Raw genomic sequence first — 21,654 nt, 5'->3', positions numbered from 1 at the left:
CACGTCTCCCATCAGTGATCGGTGTAAAGTTTTACCAAAGTGTTGTTTTTTTTTGTTGTTTAAGTGAATTTGTTTTGTTTTATAGCTTTAGCAGCTGCTGCTCATTTCCCACCCTCTGCTGGTGAACAGGTGAACGGGTGAGGGGCGGGGTTTGGGGCTGACACTCGCCACCTACTTGGGCCCCGGAGGAGTCGCTGGGGGACACCAGGGGGGAGGTGCTTTGCTGCACCAAGTCAGGCAGATTGGTGTTGCCGGGGAACAGATTAGTGTTGCCGGGGAAGCCGTTGCTGGCGGTAGAGCTCCGCCTCCGTTCCCCATGTTTCTGGAAAAAGACAGAGAGGGGGCGGAGCTACTGGGGAGGTGCCAGGCTGTGTTTGATTGACAGGTGTTTGTTTTAGTGTTTGTTCAGAAAGAGGAGCATGGGGCCTGAGCGCTGACGGGGGCAGTCCTTCATACATGTAACAGGTCTGTTTCGTACTTTATGCGCAAAACAGTCACACGGCAGTGACGCTTAATAGAAACAAAATTAAAAGGAAATAAATACTTAATTAATTGGTTTATTAATCCATTTTTATACAATTTTTTTTTTCAATTTCTCAGTGTATATTAAGAGGTGAAACAACAAATCACTGAACACTTAATCCTTTACAAAAACTCCAAAAATGACACTTAAAATCCATCATACTTCATGAAAGTCAAAAGAAGACTTAAAATAAAACTAATCACCAAAAACATTTTAAAAAACAAATCAAACTCCAGTAAAACATTTTATTAAAGTTAAAATAAAACACCAAAAACACCACTTAAAAATCAACCAAACTACATCAAAACCTGTCGTAAAAGTCTAGAGTTAAAATAAAAATAAATATCAAAAACAACAATTAGCCTCAGAAACCGCCCTTAAAATCAACAAATTAATGCTTAAAAATCTTAATAACCCTCAAATAGTTAAATCACTCTTAAATATTCTGAAAAAGTAAAAAAACACCAAAACCTTGAAAAGGCACTAAAATGACATTAAATAAAGCTAAACCTGACATTACTGTGAGATTTTACACTGATAAAAGAAACACAAACAGGAAACGAGGTGGAGAGGTCGAACCCAGAGGTCAAAGGTCAAAGGGGACTTACCTCGCGCATCATCAGCGTGCTGTCCTGTGAGCTGTTTGCGTATGAGTCGGCGTTGGCGTCGTTGTGACCTCCCATGACCCCGAAGGACTCGTTGGTGCTTTGACTTGCAGCCGGCCTGAAACACAACCGACGGCGATAACGTTATTATTATTATTTCTATGATTACACACATGAATCTTAATGTGAGTGATGTCGACTGGAATCTGCTCTTCACACTGACATGATCCGAGGGATGTCGCTGACGGCCACGGTGCCGTCGTTGGCCCCACCCTCTCCCTCCTCGTCCTCGCTGCTGTGCGACTCCTCGCTGGATGAGGAGTAGTCGGTGACTTTGACGGGCGGCCGGCTGGTCTCCTCCCCCTGCCTCAGCTCTCGGAGCTCCTTGGCCAGAGCCGTCAGGTCCTGGAGGACAAAACGCCCACAACATGTCACAGTCTGCGGCTGATAAAGGGTTAACCACATACGGGAAACGGCACCGTCTTATCCTGCCTTCATGTGATATGGGAATTATGGTAAGTACTAGTGATGAACGCCCCCTTGCGTCGGATTTTCCACTGGAAACTGGAACTGGAATAAAATTTTGATCCACGAGATGAAAAAACCCCTCAGGGTTCATCAAGGTCAAATTCAAGCACTTTTAAAAGTCATTTTCAAACTTTTCGCGCACAGCCCCTTAGCGCTGAGGTCAAATCCATATGTACAGGAAAACATATACTCAGGATTATTTTTGTCACTTTTTATCACAATGATGTACATCAGTGGTTCTCAACCTTTTTTGAACAAACACCCCCTTATGCCATCATGAGCCTCCTGCTGCACCCCTACCCCTGACAAAAATTGGCGGGGTGGGGGGTGTTACAGCGCTCTGTAGGTAACACCTCCCTTACCTCATCATTATCTTCCTTGTCACACCCCAACATCTACCCCCCTCCCTCCAAAACAAGTTACTGGGGGGGGGTTTGAGGAGCGGTGCACTAAGTAAGTAACATGATGGACCTCAGTGTGGAAGACCAGGGTGGGTGGGTGGGTGGGTGGGGGGAGTGCAGGAGACATACATTCACCTTTGAGATAACATGCTGGTAGGAAAGCGGCAGCACAAGCAGTGCAGGGAACAAAGTTTCTTCTGATCTAGAAACTTATACATTGTGACAAATAACACTGACAGCTTTCTCCTTCCAAATGCCCCCCAGCGTTGTCCCAACGCCCATGGGGGGCTGTACCGCCCCCGTTGAGAAACACTAATGTACACTGTACTATGCTATAAACATCTCAAATTTTGTTTCATAATAGCCAAAAGTATAGAAATTAAAGGAGAAGACAAAGTTTTATCCAAAAGAAGGAAAGCCACTTCAGATACACTCACACCGAGACAAAAATTAAGAAAATGTACCTGGAGTTGACCTGAGAACACCCACAAATTTTTTTTTTTTTTAACATAAAATTTAATTTTTCTAAATGCCACCTCTCTGTAAGTAGATTTGGGAGTTATTATTAAAAATAAATAAATAAATCACATCACAGAGTTAGAATTGCAAGCACTTTCAAGCACTTAAACTAAAATTCAAGCACTTTCCAGACCTTGAAAACACAACATTGAAATTCAAGCCTTTTCAAGGATTTCAAGCACCCGTACCAACCCTGAACCTTTGACCTTCTCAATATGGTGGAGAGCAACGAGGGATTCATGGTGAATGATAAACGATGCTTTTATTGATGTTCTGCTGCTGTTTGCTGATGATTTAGCACATTTATAATGTACACCATTTGCAGTAAATAAATAAATAAATAAATAAATAAATGAATAAATGTTGTAGCACAGGGGTGTCAAACCTTTGACCCATGGGCCAAAACTGGCCCAGCAATGATTCCAATCCCGCCCATGGAATCAATTTGCAATTTTTCAGGATGCTCTTAAGAGTCTGTGTTTGGTCCTAATGAATTAATTTCTTGATTTTTCTGTTGGAATAAATATGTAAATTAACGCACAAGACTCTGTGTAAAGGTGTGGTCAAAGCGTCTGTTGGATGAAACGATGCAGGAGGCATCAGACAGACATTTCATTTGGTTTCAGATCAATATTAAACATCACCTGTTTAATGATACAGGGACGTGGACGGTGGTTTTACGGTTCAGCGTTAACATCTAGGGCAGCGAGCAGTGGGACAGTGCAGGAGAGGAGTCAAACTACAAACCGCCATGCTTAGTGAACCAGGGTCAGAGGTCAAGGGGCGGGTACTCGTGCCTTTAGACGGTCATCAGGGAGGTTAAGAGACAGAAGTGAGGGAGGAGGTGGTGTTGGTGGTGTGTGTGTGTGTGTGTGTGTGTGTGTGTGTGTGGGGGGTTATCTTACCAACTCCTCCTGACGAGAGAGAAGAGAGGAAACAGAGAGAATGAGTGTGATCGAAGAGGAAATGAAACATGAGTCCTGATGATAACCATCACCATCAGCACCAGCATCCGACATGATGACACGATCAGAGGCGGAGGAACGTGGATCAGGAAGGACTCGTCAAACGTTTCGCAAAATACAAGCACGTTGATGCAAAATTTAGACACGTTAGCATCCACGACTGTAAGGTTTTTCATCAGCATCATGGTTACAAGTAGAATTTCAGACAGTGAGCCCGTTTACATCCACACTAACACTCTGATCATTATCCAGTTTCTGGAGGTACCAGATTATTATTGATCATGTAAACAGTATAATCTGATTATGAGAAATCAGATTAACACATCTGGTTTTGTCTCTAATACTGATGTCTTCATGCATGTATACCTGTTAACCAGATTTATTTAGTTCTTTTACATCTTCACGTGCAAAAAAAAAAAAAAAATTATACCAAACTGAAGTGATGTAGTAAAATGTGAGTAGACTATAACAGGAAGTTTGATTAAATGTTACAAGACTCAAAACAAAACCAAACAAAAGTTGAATAAAATCATTAAAAATGAACATAGTAATAAAGATAATGCAAAAAATGAACAAACCCAAACAAAAAATGAGACAAATAATGAAAAGAAAAAATGAACAAACCCAACAAAAAATTAGACAAATAATGAAAAAATGAACAAACCAAAACTAAAAATGAGAAAAATAATGAAAAGAAAAAATGAACAAATCTAAACAAAAAATTTGTACAATACTGGAAAAACTGAATAAAACCAAACAAAAAAATTAATAAAATAATGAAAAAAATGAACAAAACTACACATGAATTGAATAAAGTCACAGAAAAATGAATAACACCAAACACCATGAGTTGAAACAATAACAGGAAGTTTGTTTCTATCATCACTTCATACGTTTGTACTCCGAAAGAAATCCAACAATGGGCTGAAAAATCTAAACCAGGGTTTATTGATTATCGTATTTCTGAAGTGTACGTAAACGCATCAGATCTGATTATTACAATTATTGAATCACTAATAGTTATGAGATTTTTATGGTCATGTAAACGGTTTTGTGTCATACTGATGGAATCATATTGATATTAAAATTTGGATTAAATCAGGCAGAGCCCCACTGAAGAAGAACCAGGTGAGAAATTCATGATCTGACATTAGTATATACACTTTCTTGACATGTAAAAATGTCTTGTAAACTGTGTAAATGATGAGATTTTTTGTCTCTCGAAATCAACCACTGTCAGGTCTTATTTCCTCTTTTTCGTCTTGTTCTAATCCATCAAATCCTCAAAAACACATAATATCCTGGAAAATAGGATTTTCCTGCTGCAGTGATTCCCGTTGCCGCCCGTTTTTCAAGATAAGTGCTAATACAGGAACATTTGATGCATATAAATGCGGTTCATGTGGCGTTCAAAGACCTAACAAGACTCGAGGGTAGCAGTCGGACCGGGTCAGGGGGTTGTGAGGGTGGGTGGGGTCGGGGGGGTCGGTCAAGGCTGACACAGAGAAAAGCCACTAACCTCGTCCACGGCTTTCTTATAGCTCTGAAGGACGATGGACAGATGGAGGATGAGCAGAGAGGAGAGAGTGAGCTGTTAGTTAACCCTGAATGTATCACGGTGCGTTTGAGGGTCTGTGATGGTGCATTTGTGTGTCGGGCTGGACTCACTGCGGGTCTGCTGGGTCGCGTCACCTCTCGGCCATCGTCTTTGGTGTCGTGGGATGGAAGAGTCGAGGCCTCTGTTTTAATGGCTGAATTACCTGAAAACGCAAACACATCATTTGTACCGTCAACGTGTACAAAAAACACCTCGACACGATCCGTAAAAATCAATTAAGCTCAGAGAGTTCATGTTACATAATCAAATTTCTCATATTTATCGATTAAATTCAACGAAATTCAGGGATTTGATGTAAAAAGTTCTTTTTATCCAAACTGTCCATTAAGCTTGAGTCTGGTTTCAACCAGTTCTATATGTAAAGTGTCATGAGATAACTTCTGTTACGATTTGGCAAATATAAATAAATTTGATTGAATTTGATTGATTGATAAAGTCATCTTGGAAACAGAAACTTAATGGCAATTAGAAACATTCATCATATTAAAATCATAATAGTCGAGGTGACAGTCTGGCATTTTGTTATAATCAGTGAAATCTACATTTAACACACTGCATTAAAGCTGCTTATTATTACAGAATATGTGTGTTCTGTAATAACACATAATATGACATAATGATGTGTTTTTACATCTTCATTTCACACACAAAGATAAACTTATCCTCATTATCATCTATTAGTTCTTCAGTCTGTAAAATGGTTTAAACAATATCATCTAATGTCTTGTTCTGGTCACAATATTCATTTTAATAGAAAAAGATCAAATTGAAGGAGATGGAATCACAAAATATTTATATACGTACACGCACATACTGTACATACATGCATGCGCACACACACACACACACACACACACACACACACACACACACACACACACACATACACACACACACACACTTACTTAAATAAATAAATAAAATGATTACTTGGAGCTTTTCTTAAAAAAAAAAAAGAAAAAAACACCAATAATGGATTCTTTTTAGAGAAGACAGTGATGCATTATGGGTAACAGGAACAGGACGTGACTATACTCTTGTAATGGATGATGTTTTGTCCAGTTTGTTGAGGTCAGAAGGTCATGGCGGGCGTGTTAAATGAGCGCTCACCCCGTTCGTTGGATCCGCCCTGGGAGCTCGGCGTACTGGAGCTGGAGGAGCTGCCGCTGCTCGTCCTCTTCAGGGGCGTCTCCATGGAAACGTCAGTCCTCCTCAGGTCGGGGTTGCTACGGTGACACAAACACAAGCCCTGTCAGGTATGTGTCGGAAAACAGTCGAAAGCCTGAACTACAGAAGGAAAATGAGCAGCTCTGAGAAACAACTGATGAGATGATTAAAATGATTATATATAATTATATATTTAATATAACACAGTAATGAGATGATTTATCCAATAAATAGTGTAATTATCTCAACCCTTAAAGACCTACACTTATTCCTGTGTCAACATCCAAATGATTTTCTCTCTACATTTAACCTTTGATAAGTCATTTTTCACCATTTATTATAATATGCTCCTCCATAGTACACATATTTCACTTCAAATTGGGAATTTTCTTATATTTAATTCACTGATTATGTAGACGTTCGTTAAAGCTCAGACTAGATTCAAAGACTACAATATTGAAACAGACAAAACTAGATAAAAAGTGACATTTTCATAGAATACTTAATTAACTGAACATGAAATGACCATAAAACAAGAATATATCAGATTTTCTTTGAAAAATGCAAAATGAAGAGAATAATATTAGAATAAATGGTGATAAATGTAGAGAAACATTAATTTGGCGAACACCACAGAAACAGTTCTGCATCTACAGTCACAGTTTTTACAGTTTTTATGACTTGAGACTTGACTTACAATACATGTCTATTAACACAAATTTAATGTAAAATACTGAATAAAGAACAAAACTCATGTAGTTTGATAAATGATAGTGGATGGAGACACTTGGTTTATGTTCAATTAATGATTGATTTTATTCAAAGTCACCTTTTCTTCAGTTTTCTTTGTTTTGATAAAATAACCTTTGAATTTACTCTGAGTTTTTATGAACCTTTACATAATCAGTGAATTAAATGAAAGAAAATACAAGATTTACACTGAAAAATGTAAAATATAGAAAATAATATTATAGTAAATGGTGATAAATCACTTATGAAAGGTTAAATGTAGAGAAAAATTCATCTAGAAGTCACCGCAAAAACAGTTCTGGGTCTTTAAGGGTTAAAGATGCAAGAAAATAGACAAGACAAAAAAATAAATTAAACTGAAGAACAAAATCAACATAAAAAAACTATTAATGGAAAGATGCTTGTATACATTCATATGTTGACGCACGTGTGTGGATGAAAAACTCACAAAACTGCAATAAAACTTTGGATTTAAATGGCGACACATTGTGTATTTTTTGTAAATCTGTGTCCAGACGTTAAACCCTGTGAAGCACCCTGGTCAGTGCAGGTACCTGGCCCGTATGAGGTGAGCTCCGGCCCGAGGTCCGAGACCGGGCCCGTTTCCAGGGGAGTTCTTCCGGACTAGAGCCGGAGAGATGGAGGTGGTCCTCTGAGGAACCTGAGGAAACAAAGAAACACCACGTCAGAAACTGAAACGCTCACGTCTGAGGAGGTTTGACATGATTACACCTGCAGTCAGATGGAAAACATCACATGGACGTTCTGCTGTTCGTCTGTGGTTGAAGTCAGTTACAGTTTAATATGAGGTAGAATCACCAACCATGGTTTTGTCTCTTCCTTTAAGTTTTTGGAAGATTGAGGCTTGTTTTTACAACTTTTTCCTCAGTATCACTTCAACATCCTGAAGATCCTGGAAATGAAGCCACTCTTGTATCTCACCAACATTTTATGTTGTCTTCTCACATTAACCCTTTAGGCGCCGGAGTTTTTTTTTTTTTTTTTCTTTTTCCAAATAGTAAATTTTGTTATCAAGATTTCAAAAAGCTGTGGCTTGGAAATGGTCAGAGGTAAAGGCATAATGTAAATGACAAAAATATTGGATATTACCCACAGTTTATGATGAAAATAAATTATTTCATCTAATTTGCATATGTCATTTGCTGGTGGCCATATTGGATTGTGTAATTTTTAGTAAAACTGGAATCTGAAAGTATTTGCATATACTTTTTTTTTTTTTTTTTTAAACATTTTTAAGTCAAACATAGTACGTTTTAGTATCTTTTTAGCCAAGTAGCAGAGTACTGTTATGTTGCTTGTTGCAATATTATAAATTTGGCACTTAAAGGGTTAATGTCTAAAGTTGTGTTTTGGACAAAGATCAGAAACATGACGTTACAAAAACTCCTTCAGGTTAAAATGGACTAACAGTTGCCAAAGCCATCAGTTTAGTTCAGGTTCCACATTCAGCCCAATATGACCAGTAAAATAATATCATAATAAATAATGAGAAGTCCAAACTAGTCTCTGTTTTAGAAAAACATAAAATTACACTGTAAATATGTTTACATCTACAAACTATCCTTATAAAATGTGAATAACATGAAACAACCACAAACAACCTGAAATTTCTTTAGAAAAAAGAAGTGCGATTTAACAATATTCTGCGTCAGTTTATCATTTACACATTTGCATTACAACATACGGATCACAGTGGATCTACAAACATTTAATATTAGGTATAACATAGTTATAATTGCACTTGTTTAGGTTGTATGTGGTTGTTCAAGTTATTCACATTTTCATCATGTAATTTTACTTTTTTCACAATAAAAAACAGAGAAAATCTTGGTGTTGACATTATTCATATGGTATTGTGCTATTATTTTACTCAAGGTCGTATTGGGTTGAATGTTACCCCTTTTTCTAAAATGAGTTTGACACCCATGGTCTAAAGTTATTCTTTAGCGTCTTTTTAGTTTTAAAATGTTTGGTTTTGGTCACTTTAACCTGCAGGGTTTGTGTAATGTGTTATTTTTCTGCTAATTGTTGTAGAATTACTGTCAGTCTGTGATCTGTTGGTCTGATTTAAGTCCAAATGAGGCCACAGTTTATTGAATTACGTGGACTAGTGTTTACCTCAAATACTGGTATAGTTGGAGTTATCAATGATGCAATAATCAATGTGTGCGATTTAAAGAGCGTTTAGGTGTGAAACCTCCAGACCAATGAGCTGGTCTTTTGAAGGTTCATGTACAGTGAAAACACTTTTTAGATGGTTTGGATTTTGGATAAATTTGAGAACGTTACACAAATGAAGGAAAATTATGGATGGAAAAAGCTGAATGAACTTCACATGTAAATGGTGACAATAGGGTGCATTAATTTAACCCCAGAACTACCACATGAAAACAACATCTACATCTAATAACAGGGGAGAAGACTGTGATTCTACCTTAAACATCGACATGATCTAGGTGCTACTGGCTAATGCTAATGCTAATGCTATATGCATTAGGATGGGGAACATGCAGGGACTGAATTTCAAACTTGGAAAACTATCTGATCTAGGTGCTATGTGCTAACATTAATGCTAAAGCTAATGCTAGGTGCTATATGTATTAGGATGGGTAAAATAAATGGACTGATCTCCATGATCTAGATGCAACATGCTAATGCTAACACTAGGTGCTCTATGTCTCATGATGGGTAAAAATGCAGGGATTGGATTTCAACCTCAAAGATCTCCATGAGCCAGGGGTGACGTGGAAACGCTAAAGCTAATGCTAAAACTAATGCTAGGTCCTATATGTCAAATGGATAAAATGGAGGGACTGAATTTCCCTACAAGGATAATAAAGTGAGTTCACCTTTAACCTTTTGGTCCAACTGACCTCTAAACACAACACAAACACCAACGCATTAGTCATAAGATCAGGTGAAGACATGATGCGATAAAACACATGATGCTGACACACTAGAAATAATAAAACGCTTGCACTCAGAGTAAAGTCAAACTAATGGAGACGTGACAGAGTAAAGGATGCAGAGAAGCTCAGAACCAAACACAGCGACACACTGGTGTTCATGCACTGAACCTTGGGCGGCAGGTCGTCATCCTGCCGCAGCCACGAGCCGCGGTCCAGCTTGTCGAGGGGGGGCGCCAGGCGGGACAGGGGCGGGGGAGGAGGGGTGTCGGAGGTGGGGTCTGAGTTCTGTCGGGGCATGGGAGGCCGGGAGGGGGAGGGCGACGCCGAGGAGGAGGACACGCCGTGGGGGTCGTACAGGGACTGAGAGCCCGACAGGCCGTGACTCTTCACCTGCACCAGGTGGGCCATCTGGACTCACACAGACGCACAACAGACGCACAGACGCACAACAGATGCACAAGAGACACACAACAGATGGACAACAGACACACAGACACACAACAGACCCACAAGAGACACAGACACACAAGAGATACACAGACACACAACAGACACACAAGAGACACACAACAGACAGACACACACACACACAACAGACGCACAACAGACACACAACAGACGCACAAGAGACACACAACAGACAGACAACAGACACACAAGAGACACAGACACACAAGAGACACACAACAGACACACAGAGGCACAACAGATGCACAACAGACACACAACAGACACACAACAGATGCATAACAGACGCACAACAGACGCACAACAGACACACGACAGATGCACAACAGACGCACAGATACACAACAGGCCCAAAACAGACACACAACACACACACAGACACACAACAGACGCACAACAGACACACAGCCAGCAGGAAACAGGCAGGCCCAGCAGGAGCAGACCGGGACCAGAACCAGGACCGGGTTCAGAGGAGGAGGAGCAGGAGGAGGACACGATGCAGGAGGTGAAAAGAGGAGAGGAAGGTAAGAAGACATGCCTCAGGGTGCGTTCACAGCAGTCAGGTAAAACACAGTGTTGTCCACATCACAAACATCACTCAGACATTGGATTCACCCGAACACTACACACCAAACACTCTGACGTCGGATTTACCTGAACATTACACATCAAACACTCATACGTCGGATTCACCTGAATGTTACATGTTAAACATTCAGACTCCAAACTCTGCCTTTTCTGCATCAGTTGATGGAGTTTAGGTAAAAAAAGAAACAAAAAAACAAAAAAACCCCACAACATTCACCAGGTGATGATAGTGAGGATTAGAGCCACACAGAGGACAAACAATCAGACACTTAGAGAAACATTTTCATCTCACTGTGTCTTTTACAACTTTTTCATTTAATTGTGTATGTTGAAACAAATTTTTACATTTTTTTCTTTTTGTTGCAAATTATATGCTTTGTTTCATGTTCATTGCATGTTGTTGCATCGTTTGCAAGTTTTTTGTCTCACTCGCAAAACAGAAAACAGCACATTTACCCAAAAAAAAAAAAGTACTCAATTTAAAAAATAGACTAATAATCAGAATAATAATAATAGTAATAATAATAACATGAAGAAGGGGAAGAACAGGGTGAAAAGGAGCAGAGTTTTCTTCAAATTTCATCAAAAAACACATTTTTCCTCATTTTATTACAACTTCTTTTCCTGAAATCCTGTGGTTCCAGTCTTATATTTGCCTCTTGATATTTGACAACTTTATTATTGAATTCTTGATGTTTCTGTGAAATGTCGGTTGTTTTTTAGCTCTAGTGTGGCTCTAATCCTGGTTTTCAGATTCACTAACACCTTGAACACTCAGTTTGTGATTGAGACTCTTGTGTTTCTGAGTCTAGTTACAGACGGATGGAGGTACGTGGGCGGCGGCGGTGGACACCCACCTGGGGTTCGACGGAGCGGTGCATGGGCGGGGTCCGGGCCTGCTGGATGCCTCCGCTGCTGAAGGACTCGGATCGGGGCGGCAGCGACGGGTCCGAGATCCGGTTGGACACTTTATGCTGCAACGCAGGAGAACTCTGTCTGTTCATCTTATAACGCTCGTCCACCTGACGCACAAACATCACACCATCACTCAGGTTACGCCAGAGCTACGCCGCCGTCTGGGCTTGGGATCAATTTCACACCTGAATCTCAGAGGTAAACGCTGGACCTTTTATCTCCTACAGTGTTTCATCTCCTTCGTTTCCAGTGAAAAACCTACAAATGTGTTGATCTTCAGTGTCTGTGATGAACTGATCAGGTGTCCAATCCTCCTCCTTTAATTAAATTATCTCTTTAAAACCCTGTTGGATTCACGATGGAATGCATCGTCATTTGGCTGAAAACACGTTGGTTTTTCTGAGGTCGCATTAAATTCACTCTAAAGATACGCAAAAAAACAAACTGGAAGAAACGCAAGAAACTGAGGACAATGTGACGGAACATGTTTGTTTCAGTCAACGATTTTCTTACAGCATTTTAATCTCAGAGTGTCTTTTACAACTTTTTTGTTTCGTTGTATCTTTTGCTACTATTTGTCTTGTGTCTTCTGCAACTTTGTCATCTTGTTGCATCTTTTGCAACTTTTTCATCTTGTTGCATCTTTTGGAACTTTTTCATCTCATTGTGTCTTTTGCAACTTTTTGTCTTCTGCAACTTTTTCACCGCACTGCGTCTTTTGCAACTTTTTCATGTCATTGTGTCTTTTGCAACTTTTTCATTTCATTGTGTCTTTTGCTATTTCTTCATCTAGCATTTCTGCAACTTTTTCATCTTGTTGTGTCGTTTGCTACTTTTTCATCCCTTGTCTTTTAGTACTTTTTTACCTCGTTGCATCTTTTGGAACTTTTATTTCTCATTGATGATTCCGTTCCTAAATGTCTGCTTTTACATCATGAACCTTTGTGGTTCTTCAGACGGGGTTTCGTTTCTTTGTGGATCTAAGGGATTCACCCGAGGCTGTTGTTTGTTTCCGTTTTCAGCTTCATGTGGTGGAAACATCATGTGTCCAGAGGGAGGTCAACTGATAAAGCTACAGTTGCCCTACATTAGTCCAGTAGTTTCTCTTAGATCTGAACCTCGGCCTCAAATTAATGCTTTGACCTGCATTTTCTGCAGCCACACATCCTGAAGAAAACTTCACTTCACATCTATCTACATTAAAGCATAATCTGTGGTGAATGATCGTTGATGTTTGCGATATTGTCCAAAGTTGGAAGGATTCAGGAAAATGTTCAGATCAGTGACTAAAGCAACGAAAAACCCATCTTTATCAAGACATGGGGTAATTCTGGACACATTTTTACCTTCTTCTTCTTCTTCTTCTTCGTCTTATTATTATTATTATTATTATTATTATTATTATCATCATTATATTTTAGTCTTTTCACACATTGATAGTTATTTATTTTACTTTTACATTTCCAGGTTGGAATCTGTTGCTGGATGAAAAATATCTGAGTACAATTTTTTTTAAAAATTGTATCTCTATTGCAGTTGAGCATTTTCTTTTACTCCTTATGTTTTAACAAACATCTGTACTTTCTGCTTCTTATATGTGCAAAACAGGCTCTAAAATCCAATGCCTTACAGTTGAATTATTAATTACTTTTGCATAACTTTATATTGATGCATGCCTTTACAACAACCAGGTTGAAAAAGACAATCAGTCGGTGAAAATCACATCATAACAAAACAAAACGGCGTTAAAAACAATGCAAAAGACAAAAACAAAATGGATGTAAAAAAGGAGGAGGACGTACTTTTTTCTCTTCTACTACAGTAAGATGTTGAATCTGTTCTTTTACTTCAGCTTCTACTTTTTAGATCGCTGGGGTTTAAAATGCCTTAAGAATATATATTTTTTTAAATCTTTACCTAAAGGGTAAAAATTTTTGAAAACCTAATTTATGTATACGACTTGAGACAATGCCTGAGCACTAACGGCCTCATTTGTGCATGTAAAAGCTTATTAAATCATGATTAAATAATGTTCCACATGGTTGAGATTTTTTTCAGATTATTTTACATTCCTTGTTGAGGTTAGGGTCATTAAATGTATAATAATGAATCAGAAATGGATAAAGAAGATGTTAGAACTTGAAATGAAGATAGTAAAATGCACGATATTTACCTCTAAACTGTGATATTGTAAAATATTTATGTAAGTTAAGACTAGTACTGCATAAAAATAAAACATAAAAAAAGAAAAAACAAGAATAGAAAAGAAAAGAAGAGAAAAGAAACTCAGTTAAACTACAGTTAGTAAATGAAGATAATAAAAAGCCTGTGGAAGAAAAGATGACATTAGTCTGACTTTAGTATTTGTTACATGCCAACATGCCATAAAACAGCAGCCTGTGGAAGGTTTTTTTTTTTTTTTAAATTCTTCTAACTCATCATTATAAGAATCCCAGAGCAGATGGAAAAGTGCTGCAGTGAAACATGAGGAAATGATCCAAACAGCAACTGCAAAACGACAGTCAGGGTTAAACACCGGCAAGATTAGGGTTAAACAGGAGAGAAGACGGGAAATATGAGCAACTCTGAAAAAAAGGGAAAAAAATCTGTTCCTCTTTGATGGGCTGCATGTTAATTCAAAAAACTGTCATAAGGAGGCTTATTTTTGTAGGTTTTGACAATATACGATTTTCAAAAATTTAATTTTCCAACACACACACCTGCAGTGACCATTACCATGAGATGAGCAATCTGGAGCCATACAGTGCTGGAAATGGTTGGATTATACAGGATGTCCCAAAAAAATTTACATCATTTCATCACCTAATAATTTGTTTTACATTTGTTTGCTCTTTTTGCTCAAAAAAGTGTAATCATTTTTATTGTTCTGCTTTCAGGAACAGACATGCTGTTTACTGCAATAGAAAAGGGGTTCTGTGTATTGATATACGCCTAAACTCAGTCAAATGTGAATGCACAACGTGAATTTGTTAGAAAATTTCATAAACAAGTGCCCAAAGGAAAGCAGATTTGGACGTGGCATAAGAAGTTTCAAGAGGAAGGCTGTTTGTGTTGGAAAAAAGGACTCCACTACTGATTTGATGTGTGTAACGTCTCTGTAATAACTTTGGAACATTATAAAATTATCATTCCCAGAATTTTTCATTTGAAATTTGTAGAATAAAACATTTTATGTCCAAACTAAATCCTATTAAGTATAATTTTTCCTGACCCTGTAGTCACTCTGATATGAACATCTCAAATGATGTCAGTTTTTTTTGGGACACCCTGTACTGTGGATGTATTAAATGAAACAAACTCTATGATAGGAAACTGATTTTTTTATCCAGCCTTTATTTGTTCGTGTTGAACCAGGCCTTAATTAAAGACCAGCTTGTACTTGACTCGTTATTCTAATTGCCCTTAATTTCATGGAGACTCTGCCCCAAGGGATCAATAAAGTTTTGTCTAGTATGAATCTAATCTATTTGAGGAAATCTGGTATAAGCTGACGAAAAGAAAATAATGAATATATTATTCCTAAATCTTACACATGGAACCTTTAAAACAGAAATGAACTGATTTTATTATGGGAAGGTAATAAAGGTGCTTGAAGTCAGAGTTAGCCACAGTTTCCTCATTATAACCACATACTTTTTGATAACACCACAATATTTTTGCGCTTATTTATATATATTTCTTGAATTATCATATTGATAATATATAGTCTAGTACATTTTGGACAAATTGCTGTTCTAATTGTGTCTTAATAGAGTGTTTTAATATATAGTATTTTTTTTTCTATTTCTATTTTTCTTTTTAGTTGTATTGATAATTTCTTTCCTGCTACTTTTTATTATACTTGAATGGAGCAGCTGTAACACATAATCATTTCCCCCTGGGGTTAATAAAGCATTCTGATTCTGACTGATTAAGAATAAAACTGGAAATGAGTCAAATCAAGCAGAGAATCTTGAGAGGAAGAAAAAGAAAAACAGGGATTTCAGCGCCACCTGATTAAAGAGATAAAATGTTAAAATGGGGTTAATTGGGGTTAGTGAGTCATCCAGCAGGAGCCACCACCGAAGAAGAGCAGAAGCCTGTGTTCATCCCCCGACTGACCCGGCGGCCTGGACTCCGCCCCCTGGAGTCGGGGCTCCGCCTCCGGAGTACCGGCTGTGAAGAGTCTGTGACCACAATGGGGTCGGGGATGCAGGTGACCCGGATTCGGGGCACGTGGAGCGAGTCCCTGGAGGGGCTGACGTGGGCGGGGTAGGAGGGGGGGCGGCGGCGGGGTTTGTACCCGGGGAGCTGCAGCAGCTGGTCCAGGTTGACCTCCCGCGGCTCCCGGAACGAGTGGTGCTTCTTCGGGGGGATTCGTGGCGAGTTGCTCTGAGCACGACGCATCACCTGAGGGGGGGCGGAGTCAAACACTGAAACATAGAGCTCATTAAGGGGGCGGGGTATCGGTGATCAGATACTGCACCTACGAATCAAAAAACGGGTTATTACAACATCCAGACAACAACGCTCCTTGTCAGCAGGGTTTCCACGGCAACATTTGACCTTATCAGCCTGAAAAGACAAATCTGAAACTGACTCATCACATCTTTAACCCATGAAGACCCAAACAGCCAGCGGCGACCAAAAAACATCTACTGATCTAAACTGTTTAATACCTGCTGATCCAATAATTCTATCAATACATGTAAATAATTGGTGTAAAATAAGCTTGTCATCTTTTCACGGTCATCCGATATGACCCACTTGGACGTTCAGAGGCTCCATAGTTACCGTGGAAACACCGTCATCTTCTACAACACTGATTCACCAGTAAAACCTATGGAGTTTGATAACTGACAGTGAATGGACACACTGGGTTTATATTCAGTAATGAGAGATTTTTGCTCAAAAAGTCACTCTTTCTTCAGTTTTCTGTTTTTCATATAATAATCCTCAATTTTTTAATCTGAGCTTTAATGAACATCTACATGATCAGTGAATTCAATATGGATACAGAAGACAATAATGTAATAAATCATTTAAGAAAGGTTAAGTAGAGAGAGAAAGTCATTTAGGAACCGACGTAAAAGTAGCACTGGGTCTTTATGGGTTAAGTTTTACAAAATGAAAAAAAAAACTAAAACATTTACTATTTCTGTGCACAATCCAACACAGAATAATGAATATATGGTCAGATTTCAGTATCAGTTTTCTTTTCCTCCTGAGACCCAGCAGTGCACTTTTGTCCTCCGTAGGGGATATGAGTTTCACAGCTTTTCCTTAAAAAAAAATAAAAAAATTTTTTTTTTAAAATGTATGTGAAAAAACTGCTGGATCATGCTGTTTCCAATCAAGGCAATTATTTAATGTAAAAACAACAATTTTTTTTTTTTTTTTTTAACTTTCCTGGGTCTAAGGAAGTTAAATTTTACCAGGAAAATAATGGAAACCCTGCAGGGGAGGAAACACACAGATGATGCCTGAAAAACAAACAAAAAACAAACAAACAAACCAATACAGCGGAACTCCTCCTCCTCCTGCGGCTGAAACACAATCTCTGAAAAGTTGACGTTCCAATTTAACAAATAATAATTAACATAAAATAAAATAATAAAACATTAGAAAAGAATAGAATCTTGTCTTAGTTTCTTTAAACTCTTTTTTTTTCTCCACCTCACTTCAAGTTAATATTTACACACATTTATACTGATTTTATTCCTGTTTTTTAGTCATATTCTTTGGAATTAATCCAACACTTTGATGCTTTTGTTTGGAATAAACATCTGAATATTATTTATGATACAAATGCTGAGACTGGACTTAACACAGCTCTGACTATCTACATCTGAGAATTAAACGGATTATACCTGCGATTATTTCAAATGATTTATACCAAATTATTATTATTTTGTTGATATTCCATTAGTAACCTGTCAGTCGTCAGTGTCTCCACATGATGATGATGGAAAACCAGTCTGTATAGAATGATTTTACTAGTTATGAGTTGAAACTGGATGAAAATCTTTTATTGTTAATGGTTTTTAAAGATAAAGGGACTAAACATGACAGAGTGAAGATTAACGCTCATGTCTGTGTTGTGTGTCTGTGTGGAACTGTGTTGTGTTGCACACAGCGGCATTACCTCTGCATAATACCATGTTGTGTGTCATGTTGTTACCTAGCTGTTAAACCATGTGTTATTGTGTTGTGTTTCGTGTTGTTACCTCTGTTAAACTGTGTGGTGTTGTGTTGTGTTTCGTGTTGTTACCTCTGTTAAACTGTGTGGTGTTGTGTTGTGTTTCGTGTTGTTACCTCTGTTAAACTGTGTGGTGTTGTGTTGTTTGTCATGTGTTGTGTGTCATTACCTTTTTGTTAAACCATGTGTTGTTGTGTGTTGTGTCGTTACCTCTGTTAAACCCGTGTGGTGTTGTGTGTTGTGTCGTTACCTCTGTTAAACGGTGTAGTGTTGTGTGTCATGTGTTGTGTCGTTACCTCTGTTAAACCGTGTGGTGTCGTGCGTGCTTGTGCGGCGGTGCTACCTCCTTGGCCCAGGCGGGCTTGTCGTTGCTGCCCGGGGCCTGGTCCTTGTAGTGGTACAGCTGCTTCTTGTCGGGCGGCGGTCGCGGCGCCTCCTGCTGCTGCTGCAGAGACACCAGGTACGCTCGCTCCTGCTGAAGCTGCCGCTGCAGACGCTCGGCCTGACGCTGCTCCTCGATCTGCTTCCTCTTGTACTCCTGAACCAGAACACAACGCACAGCGACAACTGGTCAACAACGACACAGCGGCAACAAAACGCAGATGACAACAATCTGTAGTTCAGTGAGATCAGTGATGGTGATCACCATCGGCTGCAGTGATTACATACAGGGTGTTTTTTAATGTTTGGACAATAACATAAGAACTTATTACATTATTGGCTTTATTATAAAATGGACCAAAGGATTCTGTTATTAGCTGCGACAGACAGTGAACGGTCCATAAAGACACAGTGTCTGACTGATTTCAACGCCGTCCAACACCTTCAGGATGAACTACAACAGGAAATCACACAAACCCCTGAAGGTTGAATGTGTTTGTGACACATTGTACGTTGTGTTTTTGTCTCAAACAGAATAAGAAGCAGAGTCATGTGACCTGTTAGTGGGTTAAACTGTACATGAAGACAGAAGCAGGTGTTAGCCTGTTAGCATCGCATTGGTTGTGTTGTTATGTTAACGTGTTGTTCTGTTGTTGTGTTACTGTGTTGTTGCGTTATTCTGTTGTGTTACTGTGTTGTGTTGTTGCATTGCTGTGTTATTGTGTTGTCATGTTGTGTCACTGTTGTGTTGTCATCTTGTTGCGTTGTCATGTTGTCATGTTATTGCTGTGTTACTGTATTGTGTTGTATGTCAAGTTGTTGTGTTGTTACATTGTTGTTATGTTATCATGTTGTTACACTTTCACGTTGTTGTTGTGTTGTCTTGTTGCATTCTTGTAGTTTCATTCTGTTGTCGGATTGTCGTGTTGCTGTGGTGTCGCCTTGTGTCATTGTGTTGTTGCATTATCGTGGTGTTGCTATGTTATCATGGTGTCATGTTGCTGGGTTGTTGTCTTGTTGCGTTACATTGTTGTGTTGTCATGTTGTTGCATTATCATGTTGTTGTTGTTGTGTTGTCATGGCGTCACGTTGCTGTGTTGTCGTCTTGTCGTGTTGTTGCATTATCATGTTGTTGTATATCATGTTGTTGTTGCATTATCGTGTTGTTGTATTGTCATATTGTTGCATTATGGTGTTGCTGTGTTGTCATCTTGTGTCATTGTGTTGTTGCATTATTGTGGTGTTATGTTGTCATGTTGCTGGGTTGTTGTGTTGTCATGTTGTTGTTGCATTATCGTGATGTTGTTGTGTTGTCATGTTGTTGCATTATCGTGTTGTTGTGGTGTCGTGTTGCAGGCGTGTGTCATTGTATCGTTGCATTATCGTGGTGTTGTTATGTTGTCATGTTGTCATGTTGTTGTGCCGCCCTTGTTTTGTTGTCAGGTTGGCACAGTGTAGCCATCGTTGTTCCATTGTCATGTTGTTGTGCTGCCCTTGTTTTGCTGTCTGGTTGTCATGGTGTTGCCGTCGTTGTGCTATTGTCATGTTGTTGCTGTCGTGTTGTTGTCATGTTGTCAGGTTGTCATGTAGTCGCTGTTATCGTTGTGTTGTTACCAGCAGTAAGGCCTGTTCCTGCAGAAGCTGCTGCTGCAGGATCTCCAGCTGCCTTTGCTCCTCCTCCAGCTGCCTACGAATATACTCCTAACCAATCAGCACCCGGCACACAGCCAATCACAGAGCAGCGAGGCAGGAGGGAAGCCAATCCCAGCCCAGGCAACCAGTGACATCACCAGAGCAGGAAGAAAACAGCAGAAGAAGATGAAGAGGAGGAGGAAGAGGAGGAAAAGGTGTCAGAAGAGATTCGTCCAAAAGATGAAGAAGAAGATGAAGAAGGAGGAGGAGGAGGAGAAAAAAGAGCAGACGTCGTATTTATCAGAAGTGAAAATCATGCAAATGATTGAAGAGATGACGTGTAGATCAGCCTTAAATCAGATCTGTTTACATCTGAACATCAAAACACTTTCACTGCAGCTTCATCCCTCTGTTCCAACACACCTCAGAAGAAAATACAGCTTTGGAAACATCTCACAGTACATTTTCTTGCCCAGAAATGTGTTGATTTATGATGTTTGTGATAAAAATAAGGTTATAATGTTTCCTTTACAGGTTGAGATTCTATTCTTTTAATTCTTCATCCAAAATATCACTGGTCTACAATGTTTTATAAGTCATCTGCCTCATTTTCTTAAATGTTTTTGTATATTTGCTTCATTATTATTTGTTTTAATGATTATTTTCTCAGCTTTCTATAATTTTATTCTTTTCCTTGATTATTCTCTTTTTGTTACTTATTTTCTATATTTTTGGTCATTTAAAAAATTATTTTCCCCATTTCTTTTGTAATTATTTTGTTCATTTTTGTTTATTTTTGTGATTATTTTGCTCATTTTATTAATTATTTTCCTTTTTTATTCATTATTCTAATTTTGTTCATTATTACCTCCGCCAAGGAGGTTATGTTTTTGCCAGGGTTTGTTTGTTTGTTTGTCTGTCTGTTTGTTTGTTTGTCTGTCCGTTAGTGTGCAACATAACTCAAAAAGTTATGGACAGATTTGGATGAAATTTTCAGGGTTTGTTGGAAATGGGATAAGGAAGAAATGATTAAATTTTGGTGGTGATCAGGGGTGGGGGGGCCCACGAGGGGGGGCCACTGATCAGCCTTGGCTGAGGTCTGCGCTCTCCGAGTGCTTCTAGTTTTTAAAAGTATTTTATTCCTTTTACTTAATTTTTTTCAACGTTTTGTTCATTTTGATCATTTTTTTGCATCGTCACAAAACTGGAAACAGACCTTGATAACAAGTAAAATAATTAACAATTTTATAATATACTATGGTTGATTTTAGGTAAAATAAAAAAAATAATGAGCTCCAAAAAACAGGGAATGGGTTCTCTATTAAACGCTCAAAAAAATCATACATTTTTTAGATTAATGTCATACATTTGCAAGAAAAACTCAAATTTAAAAGAATAAAACTGGATATCCTCTAATTTATTCAGTCAAATGGTAAATTATATTAGATTCAATAAAATAAAAATA

General features: G+C 38.6%; 1 protein-coding gene across 5 annotated transcripts in view; it reads right to left on the bottom strand.

Annotated features, from left to right (window-relative positions):
• tnikb (TRAF2 and NCK interacting kinase b) overlaps nucleotides 1-21,654 on the bottom strand; it is a 71,636-nt gene that overhangs the window by 15,375 nt on the left and 34,607 nt on the right. Inside the window, exons 14-25 of one of the 5 annotated variants that reach the window (XM_030123370.1) lie at nucleotides 20,172-20,258; nucleotides 18,520-18,714; nucleotides 16,100-16,387; nucleotides 11,920-12,084; nucleotides 10,175-10,414; nucleotides 7,631-7,737; nucleotides 6,270-6,385; nucleotides 5,210-5,301; nucleotides 5,061-5,084; nucleotides 1,352-1,533; nucleotides 1,132-1,246; nucleotides 176-322 (exon numbers count right to left, since the gene is read on the bottom strand). In XM_030123370.1, the coding sequence (XP_029979230.1) occupies nucleotides 176-322; nucleotides 1,132-1,246; nucleotides 1,352-1,533; nucleotides 5,061-5,084; nucleotides 5,210-5,301; nucleotides 6,270-6,385; nucleotides 7,631-7,737; nucleotides 10,175-10,414; nucleotides 11,920-12,084; nucleotides 16,100-16,387; nucleotides 18,520-18,714; nucleotides 20,172-20,258 (1,758 nt within the window). The remainder of the gene's footprint in view (nucleotides 1-175; nucleotides 323-1,131; nucleotides 1,247-1,351; nucleotides 1,534-5,060; nucleotides 5,085-5,209; nucleotides 5,302-6,269; nucleotides 6,386-7,630; nucleotides 7,738-10,174; nucleotides 10,415-11,919; nucleotides 12,085-16,099; nucleotides 16,388-18,519; nucleotides 18,715-20,171; nucleotides 20,259-21,654) is intronic. The other 4 variants (XM_030123367.1, XM_030123371.1, XM_030123369.1 and 1 more) reach the window with 4 other exon arrangements.

Source organism: Sphaeramia orbicularis, chromosome 20 (assembly GCF_902148855.1).
Source record: "Sphaeramia orbicularis chromosome 20, fSphaOr1.1, whole genome shotgun sequence".
Taxonomy (NCBI): Eukaryota; Metazoa; Chordata; class Actinopteri; order Kurtiformes; family Apogonidae; genus Sphaeramia; species Sphaeramia orbicularis.
Note: the sequence above shows the minus strand (reverse complement) of the source record. Positions and strands in the feature narration are given on the sequence as shown.